The sequence below is a fragment of the Patella vulgata genome, chromosome 4, assembly GCF_932274485.2.
Source record: "Patella vulgata chromosome 4, xgPatVulg1.2, whole genome shotgun sequence".
Lineage (NCBI taxonomy): Eukaryota > Metazoa > Mollusca > Gastropoda > Patellidae > Patella > Patella vulgata.
In genome coordinates this window covers 2,536,646-2,562,944 of record NC_065882.2, presented here as the reverse complement: position 1 = coordinate 2,562,944, position 26,299 = coordinate 2,536,646, and the positions used below count along the sequence as shown (strand labels likewise).

The 26,299-nt window shown below is 34.8% G+C and overlaps 1 protein-coding gene across 1 annotated transcript in view; it reads right to left on the bottom strand.

The window, feature by feature from the left end:
• The window catches only part of LOC126819713 (ceramide glucosyltransferase), a 42,297-nt gene extending 16,293 nt beyond the window's left edge, over positions 1–26,004 (bottom strand). Inside the window, exons 1-2 of the mRNA XM_050547917.2 lie at positions 25,832–26,004; positions 18,808–18,946 (exon numbers count right to left, since the gene is read on the bottom strand). Coding sequence (XP_050403874.1) covers positions 18,808–18,946; positions 25,832–25,929 — 237 coding nt within the window. The 5' untranslated portion in view covers positions 25,930–26,004. The remainder of the gene's footprint in view (positions 1–18,807; positions 18,947–25,831) is intronic.
• Positions 26,005–26,299: the final 295 nt, after the last annotated feature.

Sequence of the window (26,299 nt, the reverse complement as noted above, 5' to 3'; positions counted from 1 at the left end):
CAATCAGCATTGATGTTTCTTATGGATTACCCACAGTTCCGTGCAAAACACGCCTAAAGCTCGCTGTAACGGACCGTTTCATTGCGTAATCCCTCACATCAACTAGAACACGTCAATGATAACTCTTCCAGATCCTAGTGTAGTAAAGACAATTTAAATGTAATTTTGAACTATAAAAAACGGAACGAAATAGGATCTGTGTTTTAATCAGATTGATCATCTAGATATGACTAGTGTTGGGACAGAGGTGAGGGGGGGGGGCAAGAGGGGTAAAAAAAGGTCTCGCCCCAGCACATTTTTTCCTCTCAACAGCCCCTGAGTACATGATTCATCTAGTAATGTTAAAATGTTCATAGTGTCTAAAGTAGTTGATATTAGGATCCTGTATTTTCACATTAAGATAACATATATATTAATTGAACTGAGCCTAAATTGAATTCTAATTAATTACTATATTACGAATATTAAAGGGTGGGGTGTGTATGTGTGTGTTGGATGGGCGAATGGTTAGCGCATGCGCGTTGTATAAGGTCTGTCAATGAGTCAACTAGTGTGGTTCCGATTCCCCGGTTGTATGTGACAAGGAGTAGGGTCATCTGTCCAACCTTGTGTGTTTTCTCTGGGTCCTCCAGTTTCCTCCCACTGCTAGAGCCCTAAGTGCAAGGGAATTATTGAAATAAAATTGAACCATATGTTAGTCCCAAAATGACTTATTTTATGTCGTTAAACTGTCTCTCTCTCTCTCTCACGAATATTACTATAACATTGAGTTAGAGGTTTAGCTCCCAGAAGACTGGACATTTAAACATACATTATGCAAGAGCTAAATCTGTCTATTGCAGGTCTTTCTTTAGGCCTGAAATTATTAATTAGACATTAATTAACTTATCCAGACCATAATCAACTCTAGATGGCATCGCTAGCCTGCGATCTTTAGTGGATTGTGAGCCGATTTACTGCATAACTTTCCGTCACGATTTTACGATTAAATGGATAATCGAGACTATGCTGTTTATCGTACTGACTTAAGTAATGATGATCAAGGCTAGCCAGAAATTTCAACAGCTTACTTCACGGTTCATAGTGGATCAATTTGAATGAAATTTTCAGCAAATTGCCTTAACATTATCTAGTTTTTAACTATTATAGTGAGAACTGCCAACTTGTTATCGAATCTCCCATAATGTATCTTTAACCTTTATTCTGACATGATGGGGCTTTAATTGTAAAAATGACTGGTTTATCAAATGATTCATTTGTTATGAGTGAAAGATATCTACTATTTGATACGTTTACATGTAATACAGTTTCCGGAAATAAAAGGTCAGTAGTTGTAATATCCTGGTTAATACAAGATTCAACTTCCTTCAAAAACATTTCTACAGTAACAGGACACAGCCCACCACATAAAAGAGAGTGAGAGGGTAAATGAAATGGAGAGAGAGAGAGATAGAGAGAGAAATGAAATGAAATGGGGTTTCACCTCCTACTGTTCTGCTCCAACTGGGCTAATGAAGACCGGAATATGACATACAGTGTGCTATAAGGGAAATTTTGCCCGGACAGCGGCACTACGGCCTACTCTTATATCGAATTCCAACTGCCAAGGGATCTTTTACATGTATGCCACATTTAACATCCACTCAACACCAACTAGGTCCTATCAGGACTAACATATGGTTTAATTTTATTTCAAAAATTTGCTTGCGTGTAAGGGTCTTTAGCAGTGAGAGGAAACCGGAGGACCCAGAGAAAACCCACGAGGTTGGACAGGTGACCCTACTCCTTGTCACATACAATAGGGGAATCACATACACAGACCCGCCTCACCTATTTTTATTGAGTACATTGTACAAACGTAGGCGTATCATATTACAAAGTAAGCTTACATGTATATTCATTAATTGATTAGAGGAGGGAATTAATTAGCCTAATACAAAGATCATTAATAAAAGTTGACCTCATCAGTTATTGTGTGCTACTATACCTAACGAACCTTATTATAGAAATACGATAAGAGTTTAACGTCACGGCAACGTAATACTTGAGACTAACATATTATAGGTTTTCTGTACAAATGATAGGAAATAGATTTGCCCAGGCAGTGGTATTTCAGTCTTACAATTACAATTGTTGAAAGGGCCCTTGAGAGGAAAAAAATGTGTTGGGGCTCCGAGACCTTTTTTGACCCCCCCCCCCCCACTATCCTCCTTTCTAACATCAGTCATACTTAAGACTTGAGTCTAGAGACTTGATTATGGTCTTGCCATGTTAATAAATATCTAATTAATAGTTTATATATCATTTAAGGTCTAAAGAAAGACCTGCAATAGGCAGATTTAGCTTTTAAATAACGCATCCTTAATACTTTCGTAAACCAAAAGATAAGGTCCATGGTATTAACAATTCAATTTGTCGTCATTTTAACTTAAAATCAAGTCCCAAATGAAAGAGTAGAATTTTCCATATTTGAACACTGTAATACAATCAGGAGTAAAAAGTGTCGAGTTTTCAAAATTTGAAGCAGGAAGTCGTGGTTCAGATGTCACATTGACACGAGGATGTTTTATGGTCAGATATAGAAATAAAAATAAAACATACAAAATAAAAATTACAACTAAATAAATTCACACCTGTTCTATATTTCAGTATTAACAATCCTCTTTTGTTTTTTTTGTTTTTTAATTCTTTGATCTAATGCTAGGTGTTTATAAATGAAGAGAAGACATGTCTATCATAAATACTTGTGGTTTTGTTGACTCCGACCGAACGCTACATGATTAATCTACAAGGTAGGTATCATTGTAAAGCATAAAAGCGAAAGGAGAAACAAAAATAAACAAAGGTTTACTTGTTTTATATGAATTTTTGTATGCATATATGCATGTATCATTGTTGAATAGCAAAAAAAACCCAAAACATTTGAGGCATTTTATGATAAAAGATATTTAAACTTTCATTATGCTAAATCTGCCTATTGCAGGTCTTTCTTTTGGTCTGAAATGTTATCTAAACTATTAATTAGACATTAATTAACTTATCCAGACCATAATAAACTCTCGATGTCATAGCTAGCCTGCAATATTTACTGGATTAGGATCTGATCTGCGGATCAACTCTCATTAATTAAATGCAAAAAATGGATAATCGAGACTATGTTTTTTATCGTACAGACTTTAGTAATGATGATTGAGGCTAGACCTAAAATTCAATTGCTAAATTCTCAGTTCAGAGTAGACCAATTTAACTGAAATTTTCACCAAATTCCTTTTACATTATCTATTTTTTAACTATTATAGTGAGAACTGCCAGCTCTTTATCTAATCTCCCATAATGTATCTTTAAATAGCCAAAAGGGAAAATTTCATTAATAAATAATTACAATAAGCCCAACTAATATCTTATTGGCCAGTCCAATATTAAATTGTTTGTGTAATGACACAAAGTGGTATATAGACACATGAATTCACCATACCCTAACATAAATAAACAACATGAAATATTAATTTAATTTGGTTTCGTTTCGTGCGAAAAATTTGGAAACACTGGTCTATAGAGTTGATTATTGGCTTGTTATGTGAATAAATGTCTAAATAATAGTTTATATAACATTTGAAGCTAGAGTGAAGGAAATTTAGCTCAGCTATTCTGGCTCTCAAGAAGCAAGATTTCATAGATAAGAAACAATAAAAAATAGAATGTCTACTTGACACAAACTAGGTCATTTCGGGACTAACACATGGTTCAATTTTATTACAATAGTTTACTTGCGCGTAGGGGTCTTTAGCAGTGGGAGGAAACCAGAGGACCCGGAGAAAACCCACGAGGTTGGACAGGCGACCCTACTCCTTGTCACGTACAACCAGGGAATCAAAACCACGTCGGTTGACTCAATAACAGACCTTATGATACAGGGCGCACATGCTAAACATTCGGCCATCCAACCCTACTTTATAGGAATAAATAAGACCGCCTTTTATCATTTTTATCGGACTCATAAAAACCAATAATTATTGGCAGAATCTCGTACCAGACTCAACAACTAATCTAAATGCTGGTTATCATGGATCTTATATTATGTACTGTAGACTAATAAAGCCCAACAGAATGTTCAACATGTAGTTTGTTAAAATATCTGCTGGCATTCATCTATTCATAACCAGACAGTTAGACTACTCAATCAAATCTTAAAAGGAGAAACACACCAGCATAACAGACAAATATAGAATCTAATATCATAGGTCCGTCTCAATCCCCTGTACTCTTACGACAAAATGTATTAATCAATTCTAACACAAGGGTTAGAACAAGCAAGTGAGAGAGAGAACGATAGGGTTCAACATCCATTCGACATAAACAAGGTTATTTTGGGACTAACATATGGTTCAATTTTATTTGAATAATTCAGCTGCACATACAGGTCTTTAGTAGTGGGAGGATGCGGGTGAGAGAGAGATGGGGTTTAACAATCCACTCGACACAAACTAGGTCATTTCGGGACTAAAATATGGTTCAGTTTTAGAAGTGGGAGGACACTGGAAGAACCCGCAAGAATCTTAGATTGTAGGCCCTGTTCTTCGTGAAAGATAGCCTACTCTTACATGCTAGTCCCAAGTTCATCAAAATGGATCAATTGTAATTTGAGTCATAGCCATCTGTTCTCCTTTTTTCTTGGTAATTATCTTTCAACATCCAAACCATAGCTTAATTCTCTTCCAGAACATCAAGATAACAATGGAACTTTTTTTTATTTTTTTTTGTGTTAATAATTTAAATTACTACCTAAAGAATAATTTTCAACCTTACCTCTTATAAACCTAAAGAAAAATTATTTTTGGATCTTTATGTTTATGGTCATCAAGATCACATGGAACGAAACATTTATTTTTTTGTTTAATTACGCATTCAAATTACTAAATTATTACCCAGAGAATAATTTTCATCATTTAATTTTATTAAATTTTAAGAAAGTAAATTTTGCATCTTTATATCTTAAGGTATTTGAGGTTTAAATTTGTGTCGTATGAAGAATTCTGAAATCTTTCCTAGTTTAAATGCCCATCCATTCTTAATACAATTCTGAATGCCCAGTTATGTTCTGAAAGCCAAGTTATGTTCTAAGTACCCAGTTATGTTATGAGTGCCCAGTTATGTTCTGAGTGACCAGTTATGTCCTGAGTGCCCAGTTATGTTCTGTAAAATGGTCTTTAAAGTAAAATGGTCCAAGTTTTGATTTTTAAAATATCCAAGGAATATCTGGCTCTTTGCATTTTTAAGAATTTTTTTCATTTATATAAATAAAATTCTGTAATATGATAGATTTGACATGATTTGTGAATAGCCTTATCTTTATTCCATCAAAGTTTTTCACACAATACTGGTATGTGTGGAGTGAACCTATGGTTGGTATGCAGGCATCGAGTTCGTATTCAAAGAATGTTTATAAGAAGCAATGGCAATGGTGCTGGCACGATGTATTAATACCTGTTCTGGTGCATGCAGGTGCAGACAATGTTAGTTTAAAGGGATATTGCTCCAAAAAGTCTCGCTATATTAAAGGGAATGGAAGCTTATAATTAACCAATTTGATACCTGGACCACATTTTACCCAATTCTGGCCGGTTCGTTTCAAAATGGATTAAGAACCCTGGTGCAGACAATGTTAGTTTGAAGGGATATTGCACCCAAAAACCAGTACGTTTATTTGAATCTTAAATAATACGAGGAGCATGAGGACTTCTATTTTTTTTTATTAATGAAACGAGAGAGACAGAGAGAGAAATGGGGTTTAATGTCCACTTGTCACCCACACAACGTCATTTCGGGACTAGCATATGGTTTAATTTTTATTTCAATAATTCGCTTGCGTGTAGGGGACTTTAGCAGTGGGAGGAAACTGGAGGACCCGGAGAAAACCCACAAGGTTGGACAGGCAACCCTACTCCTTGTCACATACAACCAATGATTCAAAACCATGCTAGTTGACTCAATGACAGGCCTTATGATACAGCACGCACGTGCTAACCATTCGGCCATCCATCCAACCCCCCATTAATGAATCGTAACAGGTAAGAGGAGAGGGTGGGGGGGCGAGAGGTGTCCTTGTACCTTAGATCATCAGATCTGTCCTTGAGTCAAGTATTGTGGTTTTAAGCCCATGCTTGCACGTGACATGTTTTTTTTTTTCTCCAGATCCTCTGGTTTCTAGCTGGCTAAAGAATTATTAAAGCTAGACGTAACATGTTTGATCAGACATGACTTTAACCCACAATTCTCTCTCTTTCTCCTAAATGGTGCGGGCCTTTCAAACCATCCTTCAAATGTTCATTATTCGGGTTACATAGCAACGGATGGACCAGGAGAATCATGAATAAACCTACACAGGAGACGACCTCACAGACAAGACAATATTATGCAGTGACAACAACTTAGTACTAATCGGATAACTGCCTTAAACAATTATGAAAGTAAACTAACAGAGTAGGGACCATTGGGACTATGCCTTATCGCTGATGACATCCAGTGGGAAAATTCTGTAAGTGTGAATCTATTTGAATTCATAGAATTTTCTAGGAGCATTGTTCTTGTTATTATAGGGAATCATTTAAACATACATTATGCAAAAGCTAATATACCGTTCAGACAACCAAGTTAAATTGGTTTAAAAACCCCGGGGATCGTTAAACCAGTTTAACTTGGTCGTCTGAATGCAAATGTGGGGCAAATAAACCAGTTTAAAACCCCCAGCTCCCACCCTGTCTTCGAGAAGGCTTTTTATTTTAAACTTTTTCATCTTGGCTGCCTGAATGGGTTGGCTTAAAAGCCCCAGCTCTAGCTTGCTTTGAGCATGCGCAGTACACAGTAGGACATTCCTGTGAAAATATCGGGGTCAGGCAGTGCCAATGATATAGAAAGCCTGCAAGAACCGAATAAAGAATATGAAGCTACCTATGCATAGTTAAGTCTAACCTCCGACCAAAGATGTCAGAATAGTTAAACTGGTTTGAGAGAGAGAGAGAGGGAGAGAAATGGGGTTTAACGTCCACTTGACACAAACTAGGTCATTTCGTGACTAACATATGGTTTAATTTTATTTTATTCAATAATTCACTTGCGCGTATGGGTCTTTAGCAGTGGGAGGAAACCAGAGGACCCGGAGAAAACCCACGAGGTTGGATAAACTGGTTTGGCTTATAGTATTTGTGAACGCAACACGATGCTGTCTTAAAAAACCTGGCGATGTTGAACTGGTTTAAAAATAAGCGTCTGAACGGTATATAATAGAGGCAAGAAATGAAATGAAATGGGGTTTAACGTCCTACTGTTCTGCTCCTATATTGGGCTAATGAAGACGGACATACGCCATACAGTTTGCTATTAGAGAAATTTTGCCCGGGCAGCGGCACTCTCGCCTACTCTTATATTGAATTCCAACTGCCGAGGGATCTTTTACGTGCATTCCAATGTTTACACGGGACCTCGGTTTTTCGTCTCATCCGAAGGACTAGACAGCTGTTCTTATTAGGCCCTCCATCCTGCATCACTGACAAGGGGAAACCACGTTGGAAAATCGGGATGAACAATAGAGGCAAGGAGGATGTAAACTAGAGTATCTACATAGAGGAAGTAAAAACAATGAAATACATGTATTCAACATCCTCTCCTTAAAGGCTCAATACCACGCTTGTTGTAACTGAATAATATGTCACAATCTTTATTCTGGTCAACAAATTCTACTATTTTACAATATTCCAATTAATCAGTGATACAAATTTCATCTTAACACACCTAATTTAAAAAAATTGGAAAAATTCAACTAAATGATTTGAAAAGCCTGATATAAAGCTTTTCAAATGTGACTTGAATTTAAAAATATTTTTGAACCCTCTGGACAAGTAAAATAGGATTTAATGGATACTTTACACAACAGGTAGGATACTTAAACATCTAGTACTTAGAATAAAGCTATTTTTTATTTTCTGGAGCTGTCAAGCCAGCAAGAGTGTTATTGTCCCTTTAAAATATAATTACATCTAATAGCCTGTTCAGACGCTTAAGTTGAACTGGTTTAAAAACCCTGGGGATCGTTAAACCAGTTTAACTTAAGCGTCTGAATGCAAATGTAGGGCAAATAAACCATTTTAAAAACCCCTGCTCGCGACCTGTCTTCGAGAAGGCTTTTTATTTTAAACTGGTTCATCTTAGCCGTCTGAACGGGTTGGCTTAAAAACCCCAGCTCCAGCTTGCTTCGAGCATGCGCAGTACACAGTTAGTTACATTCCTGTGAAAATATTGGGGTCAGACAGTGCAATGTTATCGAAAGCGTGCGAGAACCGAACAAAGAATATGAAGCTACCCATGCGTAGTTAACTCTAACCTCCGACCGAAGAGGTCAGAATAGTTAAACTGGTTTGGCTAATAGTACGTGTGAACGCAACACGATGCTGTCTTAAAAACCCCAGCGATTATGAACTGGTTTAAAAATAAGCGTCTGAACGGGCTATAAGTTTAAAGGAATTCCTGTTTTACAATTATTGTTATCAACCTTCACCCAACACTGTGAGTACATCACTGGTGATAAATGGTATCTCTACTTCAATAAACAGATGGTACTCATTAATGGAACACATGACATTGGAATGTTACTACAATAATTTACCTATCCTAAACCTCATACTGTATCTATCTTATATTTAATACTACTATTACAATAGTCAAGATTCTTCACATTCTTTGTCTTAATCATAAATAATTTAAAATTGAGATGGCATTAAACTTTATCAAATACTAATACTACTATTACAATAATACAGATTCTTCACATTCTTTCACTTAATCATAAATAATTTTAAATGTTGAAGGCATTAAACTCTATTAAGTGATGGAATATTTAAAGTCAAAGTACAGTTGTTAACTTTCATTGATTTGTTTCATTAATTATACATAATTTTAAAATTTAGATGGTATGAAATTTTATTAAGTGATATAATAATAATAATAATAATAATAATACGGAAATTTATATCGCGCACAAACACCATAGTAACAAGGTCCCTGGTGCGCTTGCAAAGTTTATGATGGATATTCGGTACCAAAGTGCAACTGGAACAGATATGTTTTAAGTCTACGTTTGAAAATGTCAGTTGATTTGGAGTTTTTAAGAGGATGATTAGGATCGATATAGAGGGATATAAAGTCAAGAGAACAGCTTCACTTATTTTTTCATTATAAATAAATTAAAATGTTGATGGCATTAATATCTGTTAAGTGATGGGATATTTAAAATCATTTATTTTTTCATTAATTATAAATAATTTAAAATTCAGATGGTACTAAGCTCTAGTAAAGATAGATTAATTAAGAGCTAAATCTGCCCATTGCAAGTCTTTCTTTAGGCTTCAAATGTTATAGAAATTATTAATTAGACCTTTAATTACATGGCAAGCTCAAAGTTAACTCTGTAGACCCTCAGATGGCTTGGATTTAAATAGTCGCCCATTTAATAATTAAATCAATAAATGGCTGACCAAGGTCACTACCGGAGACTGCCAATGAAAGGCCTGTCGATCGAGGGTACTGTAGCCATTGAAAATGTTACTTCGTAATTGAGAATATGTGGGTGGAGTTATTGTCGTAAGAGCGACTTTTGACCCTATGACATCAGACATTGATTAATCAATCAGCGTTGACGTTTCTAGTGGTTTACCCACAGTTCCGTGCATGACACGCCAAGAACTCGCTGTAACAGACCGTTTCATAGGCTAAACCCTCACATCAGCTAGAACCCGGGTTATATAACAAATCTTCCAGATCCTAGTGTAGTAAAGACAAGTAAAAGGAAATTTTGAACTATAAAAAATGAAAAGAAATAGAATCTGTGTTTTAATCAGATTGTATGTAGGTCAACCTATAATTATATTTATTTCTGTAGTTTATGATGTTTTTTTATGCAATAAAGTTTTTTCTTTTATTATTCATGTATGCACATAACCTTGTATGTTTTTTATGCAATAAAGATTTTTTTTCTTTGTATATTTGTATGATAAGTTAAAAGGAATATTAATACACATTCTTAATTTCTTTGCTTATTAATATTTCTAATTACCGGTATTTTAATTTCATAAAAAAACTTGTAAAATGTGTAATAAATCAAACAGGATATTTGTTAAGAACGTTAGAAGTGGGTTAGGGGTGAATTATAACAACCTACAAGTGTTTTAGTGTAATCACCACTATTTCGGAATGATTAGATTACACAGCCAGAGTAAAAAGCTAAGAAAATGTGGAGATGCCTGTCTGAAAATCTGAAAATAACTTTCCCAGGTGGTATATTTTATCCCCAGCAGAACCTAAAACATACAGACACTTACAACATTGTGGTATACTTAAACAGTCATATACTGTACATGTACATGTATCATATGGCTGTAACTAACAATTCATCCCTCATGTACTAGTGATGGCACAAGTGAAAGCATGAAATGAAATAGGGTTTAATGAGCTACTGTTCTGCTCCGAACAGTGCTATGAGGGAAATTTTGCCCGGGCAGCGGCACTATGGCCTACTCTATTATCAAATTCCAACTGCCAAGAGATCTTTTACATGAACGCCAATGTACACACAAGACCTCAGATTTTTGTCACATCCGAACGACTAGACAGCTGTCCTTGTCAAGTCCTCCGTCCTGCATCACTGACACAGGGAAACCACATTGGAAAATACTGATGAACAGACATTTAAAATGTACAACATGGTGGTATACTTAAAACGGCTACATATCACATGGTTATAATATAACAAGTCATCCCTCAATTACTACTGATAGCACAAGTGAAAGCACCAACAATTATTCAAAGCAGATGTCAAATACAGACATGAATATTTTGCTTTGCACAGACAATAACAAACAAGTCTGCAAGCCTCTGACAATTTTAACATAAAATAATTGAAAGGCTGTTTTTGGAAAATGTTCAACATCAATCATTTCTACGATTTGTTATTAAATTTTTCCGAATTTTGCAACTTAAAAAAAACCTTTGGCACTTAAATGAAGTCAATATTAAGAATTCTAATAGTAATACACTAGGGCACAGATGAGCACAATCTCAAGGATCCTGTAGAATAAAGCTAAGTCCAGATATAAACAATAACACATGTGTATACTGTATGTCTGGGATATCAATGATGTACAAATACCACAAGCACAGCCATTTGCATATCATCTGAATTCAAACCAATTTAATTTACATAATAATATTCCAGACTGAATTTCGTTCACGTACAAATGAGAAAAGTATGCGTTTAATCCAAGGTCAGACTTGTCAATATTCAATATTATCTGTGCTTTCAAATAAATTGGTTTCAACTTTTTATGTTTTATCAGAAAACGTGCATCGCATCTAATCAGAAATTGGCTACATGTTCAATACTTCTTTCAGATGCTTAAAGGAAGCTATATTAATAACACCGGCTATTTTATTTAACAAGCTTAAATTTGTCATCTTAATTTGATAAAACTTTCTTTCTAAGCTGGTTTATCTTGCTGGCTTCAGCAGTCTTAAGAAAGACTTGCAATAGACAGATTTAGCTCTAGCATAATGTATCTTTAATGACAATTATTTTCAGAGATAAAATTACATCTCCACAAAACAGAACAGAAATAATCATGTACACATATGTTGAATTATCTATTTATTTTTCCAGTTTGTTTTTTTGTTGTGTAGTTTTCCTATATTGTTATATAAGGAAGTTGATATTTCTTTAGACAAAAGAAATGAAGAGACATGAGAGATCTAGATATCAACAATACAGAATATAAATAACCTATGTAACATTACATCAATATACATGTATAGCCTTTGGTGTAGTCTCACCTTGGTAAACTCAACAATAATGTATTATATATGATGGAGAGAGAGAGAGAGAGAGAGAGAGAAATGGGGGTTAACATCCACTCAACACAAACTAGGTCATTAAATATTACAAGTGAGAGAGAGAAATGGGCTTGAATGTTCACTCCACATAAACTAGGTCATTTCGGGACTAACATATGGTTCAATTTAATTTCAATAATTCGCTTGCTTGTAGGGGTCTTTAGCAGTGGGAGGAAACCGGAGACCCCGGAGAAAACCCATGAGGTTGGACAGGCAACCCTACTCCTTGTCACGTACAATCAGGGATTCGAAACCATGCCAGTTGACTCAATGACAGACCTTGTGATACAGAGCGCACGCGCTAACCATTCGGCCATCCCCCCCACGATAAATGATGGTCATAATGTACTTGTTAATCTTATTTGTGTTTTATTCTTTTACTAGTGGTCATATCGATTGCTGATTTTTGCTGTTAATCTATTTAATTTTATGATTTAGACGCGATTTAATTATTCCATTTTGATTGGAAAACTGAACAATTTTAATAACATATTTATTGCACGGTTAATTTAAACGATGACACAACACTCTGTGTGAAAAAAGGGCGAAAAACTAAGGTCCGATGACCTATGTACAGTGTACAAATTAGTATATTCAACATTATGATTTCAACGCTATTTAACTATTCCATTTAATTAAATTTTTGATTGGTGTAATCAGGCCCCAAGTTTACAAAGCGTTCTCAGACCTGGCGTGCAGTTAATAGAATCCTTGACTGACAATTTAAATGTAATGAAGAGCAGGCGGGGAAACGTCCTACCACACTGCATGACGTCTGCCCATCTTCATTAACCCAGTCCGTGCAGAAAAGTAAGTCGTTAAACACCCATTTCATTTCCAATCTGGCCTTGATTAAACATATACATTGTATTATGCAAGAGCTAAATCTGCCTATTTCAGAGTTACAATGAAAGGAGTTCTGAAGCTGATTCTTAGACATAAGAAAAGAGCTTTTCCTTAAACATACATTGTGCAAGAGCTAAATCTGCCTATTGCAGATCTTTCTTTAGGGCTGAAATGTTATCTAAATTATTAATTAGACATAAATTAACTTATCCAGACAATAATGAACTCTCGATGTCATCGCTATCCTGTGATATTTACTGGATTAGGATACGATTTGCTGCTCAACTTTCATGATTTAATCATGTAATGGATAATTAAGACTATGTTTTTTATCGAACCGACTTTAGTAATGATGATCAAGGCTAAGCTGAAAATTCAATCGCTAAATTCTGGATCAATTTTGCACAAATTGCCTTTACATTATTTTTTAACCATCATAGTGTAAACGCTGCTTTAATCCAGAGATTCAAGATCAAATTTTACATCCATAAAGTTTCCAGTTGGCCTATGGCAAAAAGGTTAATAGTTCATTTATTTCAACTCTGGGTTGCAAGAAGATACTTCAGATAGTAACTATACTGAATGCTACTGATGCAAATCAAGTGGTCTTAAATTAAAATGACCTTAGGTCAAACAACTCATAGTTCGTCTTCTGACACAGTCATTGATTGATAACCCATGAAGCCATCAATATAACTTATGTCTGGAGGGAGATAAAAATCCCTCATATCAAATTATTCCCCTCTTATGAAAATAAACAAAAACTCTCTCAAGTTTGCCATCTGAGGAGAGGAATTTGGGTTTGCTACTAACAGAAATACACCAGGGACTATAGGAATACAATAATACTCTGATTAGAAAGATTTCCATCTGATAGAGTCAGATTCTGTTTATCTTCCAAACATACAAACTCCGTTAGAAATCTGTCTCTTTCCAATTGTATCCTTGGTTTAATTTAAAACATTCTTATGGAATCCACAAGTGGGTTTTTTTTCAAATCAAGATACTACAATTTGAGAGAGAGAGAGAGAGAGAGATGGGGTTTAACATCAACTCACCATAAACCAGGTCATATTGGGACTAACATATGGTTTAATCTTATTTCAATAATTCGCTTGCGTTTAGGGGTCTTTTAGCAGTTGGACGAAACTGTAGGAACCGGAGAAAACCCATGAGGTTGGACTCTGTGTCATGTACAACTGGGGAATCGATACCACGCTAGTTGACTCAATCACAGACCTTATGATGCAGCGCGCAAACGCAAACCATTTGGCCATCCACCCCCCCACACACACACACACAAGTTCATTAGAAATTGAATATCTAAATGAATACTTATCAAGTATTCTCTTAGGTATCGGGGGAGGGGGGGGGGATGGCTGAATGGTTAGCGCGCTGTATTATAAAGTCTGTCATTGAGTCGACTGGCGTGGTTTCGAATCCCCGGTTGTACGTGGCAAGGAGTAGGGTCGCCTGTCCAACCTTGTGGGTTTTCTCCGGGTCCTTCGGTTTCCTCCCACTGCAAAAGACCCCTACGCGCAAGCGAATTATGTAAATAAAATTAAACCATATGTTAGCCCCGAAATGACCTAGTTTGTGTCGAGTGGACGTTAAACCCCATTTCTCTCTCTCACGCTCTTAGGTATCGGTATATATGGTACCATCATAAAAACCTCATTACAAATATTATCAGATTGTTAATTTCTGTGGCCATTGATCGTAACTAGTTTTAACAATGTATATGAAGGGTGATCTACTCGTTATTCACTAACCATTAAGATGATGTTATCTTTGTTGACTTCGCTACTGGAAACATCAGCAGGGTCGTTCCGTATAATGATAATTATTCCTAACAAGTAACTAGCCAAGCTTACTAATGTTCTCTGACAATATGAGGATCATGTGTGGTGATAATGTCAATACAGCTAGTACATGTAAGAGTATTTATTTGGTAGAATTTGGGATCAGCCATTCAATCAATCAATGAGATTGGTATAAGCTTGAAAGGCTGTATGGATTGATCTGACTTTCGCTCAAGTCATAGTAATTTGAAATTTCTCTGTTTTAATATTGAAAAGCTATTAGAGCTGTATATCGTAGGGTTCTAGGACAATTGTCCCTGAACAATTCGTCCCCGGACAACTCGTCCCTGAGGACAATTTCTTTAGAATTAGCTGTTGATCATAATTAGGGGACGAATTGTCTTTCGGGACGAATAGTCCTAGGGGATTAATTTTTGGGGACAAATTGTCAGGGGACGAATTGTCTGGGAATGAGTTGTCCAGGGACGAATTGTCCCATACCCACATCGTAGATTGAGTAAGACTGACATATGTACAACCTTAATAGTGTTGTTTTTTTCTGGTTTTAAATGTTATTTCACAATGAAGATCATTATCAACTCTATAAACCATTTGATGACTGAGATAAATGTATTGATTGAATTAGATAATGTCTGCCATACATGTATCTTCGTTAACTGTTAAAATGGAAAATAAACATTCCTAACTTCACACAGGATAGAGTAATTCGACAGACATTTTCAATATATTCAGTTTTAATTATCTATTTTTTAAACTATTATACCAATAATGGTCAGTGCTTTATCTAAATCCTACATAATGTATCTTTAACATTTACAAACAATCAATGAAGTGTGAAACATTGACAAATATGACTTTTCATAAATAAGAATGGAGAAAACATGTATGATAGAGAGAGAGAGAGAGAGAGAGAGGGGGAGAGAGAGAGAGAGAGAGAGAGGGGGAGAGAGAGAGAGAGAGGGGGGGTAATGTCCACTCGACACAAACTAGGTCTTATCAGGACTGACATATGGTTCAATTTTATTTCCATAAATCGCCGGTGCATAGAGGTCTTTAGCAGTGGCAGAAAACCGGACGACCCGGAGAAAACCCACGAGGTTGGACTATACATGTATGGCACTGGTATAATTTGGGATAAACCAATGAATAACAGTCATTAACAGACTAGGTACATGTAGGCTACATATAGAATTTGATTTTTCAAATACAGTAAATTCCTTAAACCCCCCCCCCCCCCCAAAAAAAAACAACAACCTCCAAGCTTCAACTGAACTTCCAGCAAAATCAAATAAATCCATTTAGATGAATTAACTCTAAATTATAAAAACCTTAAATACCACCTAACATTTTTTAAATCAAAATATTATAAGCTTTTTGTTATGGATGTGGTTTAATTTCAATTTCTGCTTGGACTACACGTGAATAAAATCAACTTTTATGTTGGGATTGGGGGAAAAAAAAAACGAAAAAGAACCCACTACCAATCCCCCCCCCCCCACAATAAAAAAAAACCCAAACCAAGCCACTCTAAATTATAAAGACCTTAAATATTTAAATATCTGCTTGGACTAGATGTAAATGAAATCAACTTTTTTGTTGGGATTTGAAAAAAAAACTGAAAAAAACAACCAATCCCCCAAAACAAACAAATACAACAAATTTAAAACATCCATGTAACCTTACATTTCAAATTTGTTGACAATTGTTAATTTCTGAATTGTTTTCCCCACGGGTTTCAATTGGATTGGATGAAAATAGTTTGTTATGATTTGAAGTCCTTATACAATTACCGTAGGTGGCACAATGTGGACATACTATATGGAGTCACCAAACATTAAGTACCTTTTGAGAGAATCTGGTAACCATTAACGATTTACCATAAATATAAACAGTATAACAAAAAGGTCAAGGATATGTTTAGAAACAGTTACATTCTTTTAAAGTGACAATATGTTTATTCACGCTAAAATAAAACTCATACAAAGCCAAAAATTACTAACGGTAATATTCATCAATTCAAACTTATTTTAATATTTGACTCATTTCACAGTGCCATCTTTATTCATGAAAGTTACAAAATAGTAATTCTTACAATTTTAAAAAATTTTCCCCACACACCAGACACCTATCTGTACACTATCTGGGTATGGGTTGATTTGGGGGAGGGAGAGGGGAGAGGGGAGAGGAGAGAGAGAGAGAGATTTGTTTAACTAGAACATAATAACCTATTTTTCATTTTCAAAATATTTATGTACCAAAACTGGTCATCTGGTTTGTTATGGTGACCCTTTAACTATCCCAGAAGGAATTACTAATTGTTCTAGTATTTACGCCTGAATATACCATTTAGGTATTATCACACTGTACCGATATAGGTAACCGACTTATGACGTATACCCAGTGTCTATAACACTCCTTGTTTGTTGTTTGGGTATTATAATTTAACACACTAAAAATGTACACAAAACACCTTTACACTTGACACACCTTTTCATCTACGGGCATTACGTAATCTATAGTGTCATAATCCCTTTTAAGAAATAATCTCTTTACAAAATACTCTAATCAATAATGTAGATCAAAGTTTGACATCAAGTGTAACAAGACTGTATAAAAATTGCTCTTTGTTATCAATTATTTTAAATCTTTAACATGCCTGAATAATGTTTATATATAGAGTTTAAAAGAAAGAAAGAGAGAGAGAGAGAGAGAGAGAGAGAGAGAGAGAGAGACTAACATATGGTTTATTTTTATTTCAATAATTCGCTTGTGCATTGGTGTCTTTAGCAGTGGGAGGAAACCAGAGGACCCGGAGAAAACCCATGAGGTTGGACAGACGACCCTACTCCTTGTTATGTACAACCGGGGAATCGAAACCGCGTCAGTTGACTCAATGACAGACTGAATGCTTTTTATGAATGAGTCATCAATAACAGTGTTCAGACTGTATAATATCTCATTTGGAGGCACAACTATGATATAATACGTATTCAAATTGCCACAGGGCTGACATTTTCAACTCCATTTATCTTTTGTTAATGGATAATAGATTTGATAATAGTAATACGTTTTTTTGTTTTGAGCTAGTTTCCGCGCTGATGACTGAACACCTTGGGGAAATTCCAGTGAATGGGTTATTATATCTACTGTGGGCTTTGATATTGGAAGACTCCATCAGGAATTTTGTTCTGTGTAACTGGCATAATTTGGGTTAGTTATATACAAGTATTCAACGAGGATTGATCGCTGGTGAAGTCCATTACAATTTTTTGTAATTTTCTTCCAATCACACTAATGGAACCCACAAAAATTACAACAATTCATTTATTAAGTTAATTTAACGTTAAAGGCAAACAAATCAATGTACGGTATACATGTTTTAAAGTTTGAATTATACATTAATCAATTCCTTTCCACTGCCCAAAGCATGAGTGAGAGAAATGGTGTTTAACGTCCACTTAACACGAAACTAGGTCATTTTGGGACTAACATATGGTATAATTTTATTTCAATAATGTGCTTGCGCGTAGGGCTCTCTACCAGTGGGAGGAAACTAGAGGACCCAGAGAAAACCAACGAGGTTGGACAGGGGACCGTACTCCTTGTCATGTACAAGTGGATATTCAAAATCACGCCGCTTGACTCAATGACAGACCTTAAAATGATTTTATGCGCGTGTGTTAAACCACTAGACCACCCAACCCCCACAAAACAAGAAAGATTGAAAAAGCAGTGATTAAAATCCACTCACTACAAACTGATTTTAATGTCCACTCGACACAAACTAGGTCATTTCGGGACTAACATATGGTTCAATTTTATTTCCATAATTCGCTTGCGCATAGGTGTCTTTAGCAGTGGGAGGAAACCGGAGGGCCAGGAGAAAACCCACGGGGTTGGACAGGCGACCCTACTCCTTGTCACGTATAACCCGGGGAATCGAAACCACGCCAGCAGACCTTGTGATACAGAACGCACGTGCTAACCATTCGGCCAACCCCCCACGATACATAATGTACTTGTTAATCTTAATTTGTGTTTTATTCTTTTACTGGTGACTCATTGACTCAATGACAGACTTAATGATACAGCACGCACCTGCTAACCATTCAGTCATTTGATCATTTTCAATTTAAATCATCAACAAAAACCCCCCCCCAAAACATTGAAAAAAAAATTAGAAAAAAAAATCAAGTGTACTTACCTGTGGATATCTGAGATTAAAAAAGGTTTCTAAATTTTCAAATAAATTTGGATCAACGCCTACTAATGGTTTAATAATGGAAACACCTGGTAGTTCTTCGGGTACCGAAGTTTTTAATTTATGTCGTAATTTCCATTTTCTGTAAAACACAAACACATGGAGATAATTTAAACATCTGGTCAAAAATAATTCATAAACAAAGCCGTTACTTTTTAAATGTCATAGAAATTCAATAACTTAACAACCCACTCATGCTTAATAATAGACACAGTGGGGATGACTGCACAACAAAACAAAAACAGAACATACCACCAATAAAGTAAAGAATTTGAATTTGATTGCCTTGTAGGATCAATTCGATAACTCGTGCTTTAATTGACACACTGGGATGACTGCACAACAAAACAGAGACAAAACACACCACCAATATTTAAGTCAAGAATTTGAATTTGATTCTCTTGTAGGATCAATGATACTATGTTTGAATATTTTATTAAAGATACTTTATGGGAGATTAGATAAAGAGCTGGCAGTCCTCACTATAATAGTTAAAAACTAGATAATGTAAAGGCAATTTGTTGAAAATATCAGTCAAATTGATCCACTACATGTATGAACCGAGAATTAAGCGACTGAAATATCGGCCTGTCCTCGATCATCATTACTAAAGTCGGTACGATAAAAAACATAGTCTCGGTTATCCAATTTTTAATTTAATCATCAATGAGCGTTGAGCAGCAGATCGGATTTTAATCCAGTAAATATCGCAGGCTAGCGATGCCATCGAGAGTTGATTATGGTCTGGATAATTTAATTAATGTCTAATTAATAATTTAGATAGCATTTCAGGCCTAAAGAAAGACCAGCAATTGGCAAAATTTAGCTCTTGCATAATGTATGTTTAAGATGAAAACGAAAACTATTTAACAAAACAATCAAACTGGTTGTAAAAAGTGACCATAAAAACCTCAAAATCAAGACTTGTTATAGTTAATACAAAAGTCCATATACATGTACAATTTTTATATTGTTTATAAAACTCATTGATATTTGTACAGATTTAATACTTCAAGGTATAAAAAAATACAAGTAGGATATTTGACTTTATAATCCTTGGGTGGCATTTAGCGATTTAACACAATAAAAAAACACAACCCAATTGTCCTTATTGTACTTGATAACGATATGAGAACACTTGTTGAAACGACATGGTGTCATACATTGTATGTGTATAAATCAGTGATTGTTTCCATATAAATTGTGGGTTTTTTTTTTGTTTTTTATTATTGACTTGATTAAAATTTATATAAAATATATTTGCGATACATGTACATGTATGTGTAGTAGATGTAACATGTTTGATTTGATTTACAATATCTTAAACATGTAAACTTCAACATGTGAGAGAGAGAGAGAGAGAGAGAGAGAGAGAGAGAGAGAGGTCATTTTGGGACTAATATATGGTTCAATTTTATTTCAATAATTCGCTTGCGCGTAGTGGTAGGAAACTGGAGGACAGCTGGCGACCCCACTCCTTGACACATACAACCAGCCAGGTAATCGCAACCATGCCAGTTGACTCAATGACAGACCTTACGATACAAGCACAAGCTAACCATTCGGTCATCTAACCCCACCTCCCCTTTAACATAAGAACTAGGTAACTAGGTGTACAGTACAGGTACTTGTATTAAGTTTCCTTTTAAAGGTAAGACAATACATGGAAGGTATGATGTTAAGAAGATTAGCCGAAATACCAGGTGACCTGTATACTTGTATATTAATGTCAGGTATACACAGGTCAAGGATTGACAAGATGAATCATAGGTGAATCATTTGACGTGGATGACCGTCTTAACACTACCTGTACAACCTGTATTAAAACAAATACACGATTCTAACGTCATTGATGATTATTATGTAGTTACTATTTTTAGATAAAATATGAGATTATTATCAATAATATCTGACCTTTAGTCTGTTTTATATCATATTTTATTATCATTTTTACATACAAATATTAATAAAATTTAACATTTAGGAAATGTAAGTCATGATAAAGATATGGGTTTTGTACAAGCATTAAATTTTGGGGCATAAATTAAAGATACATTATGGGAGAATAAATAAAGAGCTGGCAGTTTGCACTAAAAACTAGATAATGTAAAGCGAATTTGCTGAAAATTTCAGTCAAATTGATCCACTGTGAATCGAGAATTTAGCGATTGCATTTTTGGCCAAGAATCGATCATCATTACTAAAGTCGGTACAATTAAAAATATAGTCTAGATTATCCATTTCATGATTAAATCAAGAATGAAACTTGAGCAGCCAATCGAATCCTAATCCAGTAAATATCGCAGGCAAGCGATGACATCGAGAGTTGATTATGGCCTGGATAAGACAATTAATATCTAATTAATAACTAAGATAACATTTCAGGCCTAAAGAAAGACCTGAAATAGGCAGATTTAGCTCTTGCATAATGTATCTTTAATAAAAAAACCCATGGAAGTTAAAGTTTTATTTCCAAAATTTATTTTATGAGACATGTCCAAATGACAAATTAAGTACATATACGCTAGTCTTGCCCATTTATTAACATTAAGGCAATGTGTAATAGTCCTGTTTATCACTGTTTAGGAGATGGGCCTACCTGTGTATACTAATTTTATTTGTCAAATTTCTTGTTATAAAACTTGTCCAACTCTCTCAATCAAACGTAATTTATATTTATAACAGTTAGGATTTAGTGTCTCATAGTTAAAGAATTAGTTTTAGAGGGAAGGTCATGTTATTCAAAATCCCATAATACAAAAATAGTAGCAAACTTTCTGTTATGACCCTTGTCTAACTGACAAAATTTAAAATGAAAATGTTATGTCTCTTATATGAATATGTAAAACCTACCGGTACATATATTTGTAACAGTTAGGGTTTAATGAAGTTGTTGTATACATGTACATGTAGTTAATTGATTAGTAACTATTCAAAACCATAAGATACATGTACAAATTTTAATGTCACAATTTCTTTTATGACACTTGTCGAACTGACAAAATTAAAACGTCTTGTTTCTTCATGAACTTTAATTTATATTAGGCCTATTTGTAACAGGTTTTAATGAATTTGTCATAATTAATGGATTAATTAAGATGGAGATTAACTGTTTAATAAGATGTTATATACCAATCAATCTGTTGATCTATACCTTTGATTAATACGGTCCATTAAACAAGATAATCAGATAATCTAATTAAATACATATTTACAATGCATTGACTACTGTTTAGGCCGTGATTAATAAATTGTTTTTTTCTCATGACCTGTGTTTGTGAAATATACATGCTACATGAGGTATTAATTAATTATATTGCGATGGAATTTAAAATTTTTGAGTTTATTGCTGTGTCTATTTCAGCAATAACTAATGTCTGTTACTTGATCATTGAAACCCCAACAGTAACCGGCGTCCATGATTCATTCACATTTTAAAGGGACAATAACACTCTTGCTGGCTTGACAGCTCCAGAAAATAAATAATAGCCTTATTCTATTCTAAGTACTAAATGTGTTAGTGTCTTACCTGTTGTGTAAATTATCCATTACATCCTATTTTACTTGTCCCGAGGGTTCAAAAATATTTTTAAATTCAAGTCACATTTGAAAAGGTTTACGTTAGGCTTTTCAAATCATTTAGTTGAATTTTTCCAATTTTTTAAATTAGGTGTGTTAAGATGAAATTAGTATCATCAATTAATTGGAATATTGTAAAATAGTACAATTTGTTGACTAGAATAAAGATTGGGACATATTATTCAGTTACAACAAGAATGGTATTGAGCCTTTAATACATTCATTCGAAAGAGATTTTCATACATAGTCATCAATCATGTTCTATTATCATTTTAGTTATTCACAGGGTTTAACATCCGCTTTCACTGAGAGTGATATCGCAGACAAGTTATTTATCTTTATTATCTTTTTGTACAATCAAGTTTTCTATCTTTATTGGAAATATTTTGACAGTTTTAACAAATTCTTTTAAATCATCAAAAAAATCAGAGCAGATTAATATTCTGTCAAATTGAAAGTTTTTTTTTTATTTAAAGATGCCTTCCTACAGTGTACATGTATGTACAAATTGTGTGATATGTTTGAGTCAACTGGCGTGGTTTCGATTCCCCGGTTGTACGTGACAAGGAGTACGGTCGCCTGTCCAGCCTCATGGGTTTCTCCGGGTCTTCCGGTTTCCTCCCATAGCTTAAGACCCCAACGCGCAAGCAAATTACTGAAATAAAATTGAACCATATGTTAGTCCTGAAATGACCTAGTTTGTGTCGAGTGGACCTTAACCCCATTTCTCTCTCTCTCTCAATTCTCTTTCTAAATAGCTCTCCAGAAACCTCCCTTACTACTTATATCACAAGACAATGTAACTCAAGTGATATATTAACGGGGAATTCGGGGAATTCGAGGAGGTGGTCATAAATTGTATTAATCACATGATAACTACAAATTCATTGTACATCACATGCACTTGACAGATTCTTTCATACATATAAGTCATGTCAGTTATGTAGGATATGTTACATTACACACAGAAAAAGTTATAATTAGAAACAATGTGACACCTTTTCAAATTATGTAATTGAACTCTGGTAATATTTTACGAAATAGGAGACACATACAATGTATATGTATATGATGAATCGTAAGATTTAGGGTAGGGATGGGGGTTCATTAATACATTATGTTAACAACAATATATAAACAATGATAGGTTATTTAACAAGATAAATTGTTCAAATATATTTAAAAAGTAAAAAAAAAATACGTAATAATGTAATTAAAGCATATCTGAGAATAAAAACAACTTCACCTGGGGGGAGGGGGAGAGAGAGAGAGAGAGAGAGAGGGGCAGAAAGAAGAGAGAGAGAGAGATGGGGTTTTACCTCCACTCCAGACAAAGTAATTCATCATTTCGGGACTAACACATGGTTCAATTTTATTTCAATAATCTGCTTGTGCGTTGGGAGGAAACAGGAGAAAGCCCACAAGGTTGAACAGACGACCCTATTCCTTGTCAGTAAAACCGGGGAATCGAAACCATGTCAGTTAACTCAATGATAGACCTTATGATACACTGCACACATGCTAACCATTCGGCCATCCAACCCCCTGATTAAGAGTAACAACTCATTAAGTATAAAAAAAATGTACGAATGTAATTAAAACGCATCTGAGAATAAAAAGAATTTCACATAGATGAGGAGGAGGAGAGGGAGAAAGGGGGAGGGGGAGGGGATAGAAAGAAAAAGATAGCCCAATTATAGTTACTTATAGTAGAGAAGAGAGCCGATATGTATATACATTACTAAAGTAACTAGCCCAATTATTATTATTATTACTATACCAGTACTTGTCTTAGAGAGATAAACACAATGATTTGGAAACAGTAGAAGTCAATTGTAACCTTAATGACTATAATATAAGTTAGAATTGATCAATTTGAACCAGAATGTACCATTGATTGTATACTATTTAACTCTATGTATACCGACCGGGTAGCACGATTTACGCAAATCCAAACAAATTTACCCAAATCCACCCAAATTTACCCAAATCCACCATTATTTCAACTTAAAAGACAATAATTTATATCGATATTTGATAATATATGGTTCTTTTGCCAAATTGTTGTTTTTAACGTACACTCGTAACTTTTTGGTGTCAAAATGCAAATTTTCAAGTAAGTTTTGAAGTTGTAACCAAATTCACTACATGATTTTAATTCATATCACAATTATTTATATTGATATTTGATAATATACAGTTCTTAATGCTATATTGTCATTTTTAATTGAAACTTGTATCAATTTGCCTCTCAAAATGTTATTTGGATGGATTTGGGGTTTAACGTCCACTCGACACAAACTAGGTCATTTCAGGACCAGCACATATATGGTTCAATTTTATTTCAATAATTCGCTTGGCATGGTAACTACTATCTGGTGGACAGAAAGGAATATTTTAATGGATTCTAGAGTACATTTACCATGCAATACATGTATAACCCCTCGGTTCGATAATAATACACAACATACCATTAAATTCCTACCAGGATGGTGCACAGAAAGGAATCTTCCAATGGAAACTAGAGTATATTTACCGTGCAATACATGTATAACCCATAGGTTATATAATAATACCCAAGAAAGGAATGTATATTCACTGTGTACTCTAACCCCCTAGGTTAGATAATAATACCCAACATGGCATTATATTTCTATCAGAATCTTCCAATGGATTCTCGAGTATATTTACCATATAATACATGTATAACCCATAGATTCCAGAGTCTATCTACTGTGTAATACATGTATAACCCCTATAAGTTATATAATAACACCCAACATGGCATTATATTTCTCGAGACATGAAAGGAAAATACTGCACATAATTCATCGAAGATGCACAGTAGAATATAAATCAATAATCCCCTTCTATAACTAAAATGGCATTACCATATTTCCCACACATTATTTGTGATAATTTACCATCGTGAGTTCGTGTTTAATTGATGTTAAATGACAATCGACCTGGTTGAAATGGGGCGTGTACAGTCAAAGGTTTACTGATGATCGGTCAATATTTAAGTGAACATTGATGTTGTTGGTTGGTTCTCATTATAGGACATGGTAGTCTGACATTTCATTCAAAAAAAAATGTTCGTATTTAAATTTTAAATCAAATATTTGTGATTTATTTTCTCACAAAACACGAAATTTAGAAAAACATAGGCTATTCCATATTGACATTCTGATGCTAAATTGTAATCCAGATGAGTCCAATTGCACACAATCTACAGCAAGACAGATACAGCAAGAACGATTCATTCAGTCTGACTGACTGATGATGACGGGCCGGTAAAATATACGTGCCAGAAATTATTCCAATACTTGTGTCTAAGATGGCTAAAGTCTAGGATATAGCAAATAAATAATCTAACTTTATGTCTTACCCGTATGCAATAGCCATAATGTGTAATGCCCAATTCACTGACCAGCAGGAAAAAATTAAAATAGCTAGTCCTAACAGTACATAATCCACCGGTTCCATTTTTCCCTTCACAGTCTGGCTGCTGCGAACCGTTCGTTCCCACAATTCTGTACTGACTGGCGATAGGCTCTCTGTCTCAGTCATCACGAACTTTGACCTAGAATCGACTGGGCGGGTCACTAACGCACAACGTGGTTTTGAATCATTCAGCGTATATACGCTTCACCCTACTTAACTCATATAACGTGTTGATTGCGCAAAGCGATTAGTCCGATTGTTAAATCCGTGTTGAGCGTCCGTTACATATATCTGCAGACGTAACAATAATAAAGTGTTACCATGACAACAAATATTACCGTTATCTCACGAAGCGATTTTCTATCGGTAAACTATGATTCGAGAGAGATCGAGGTCTTCAACATCTTTATGA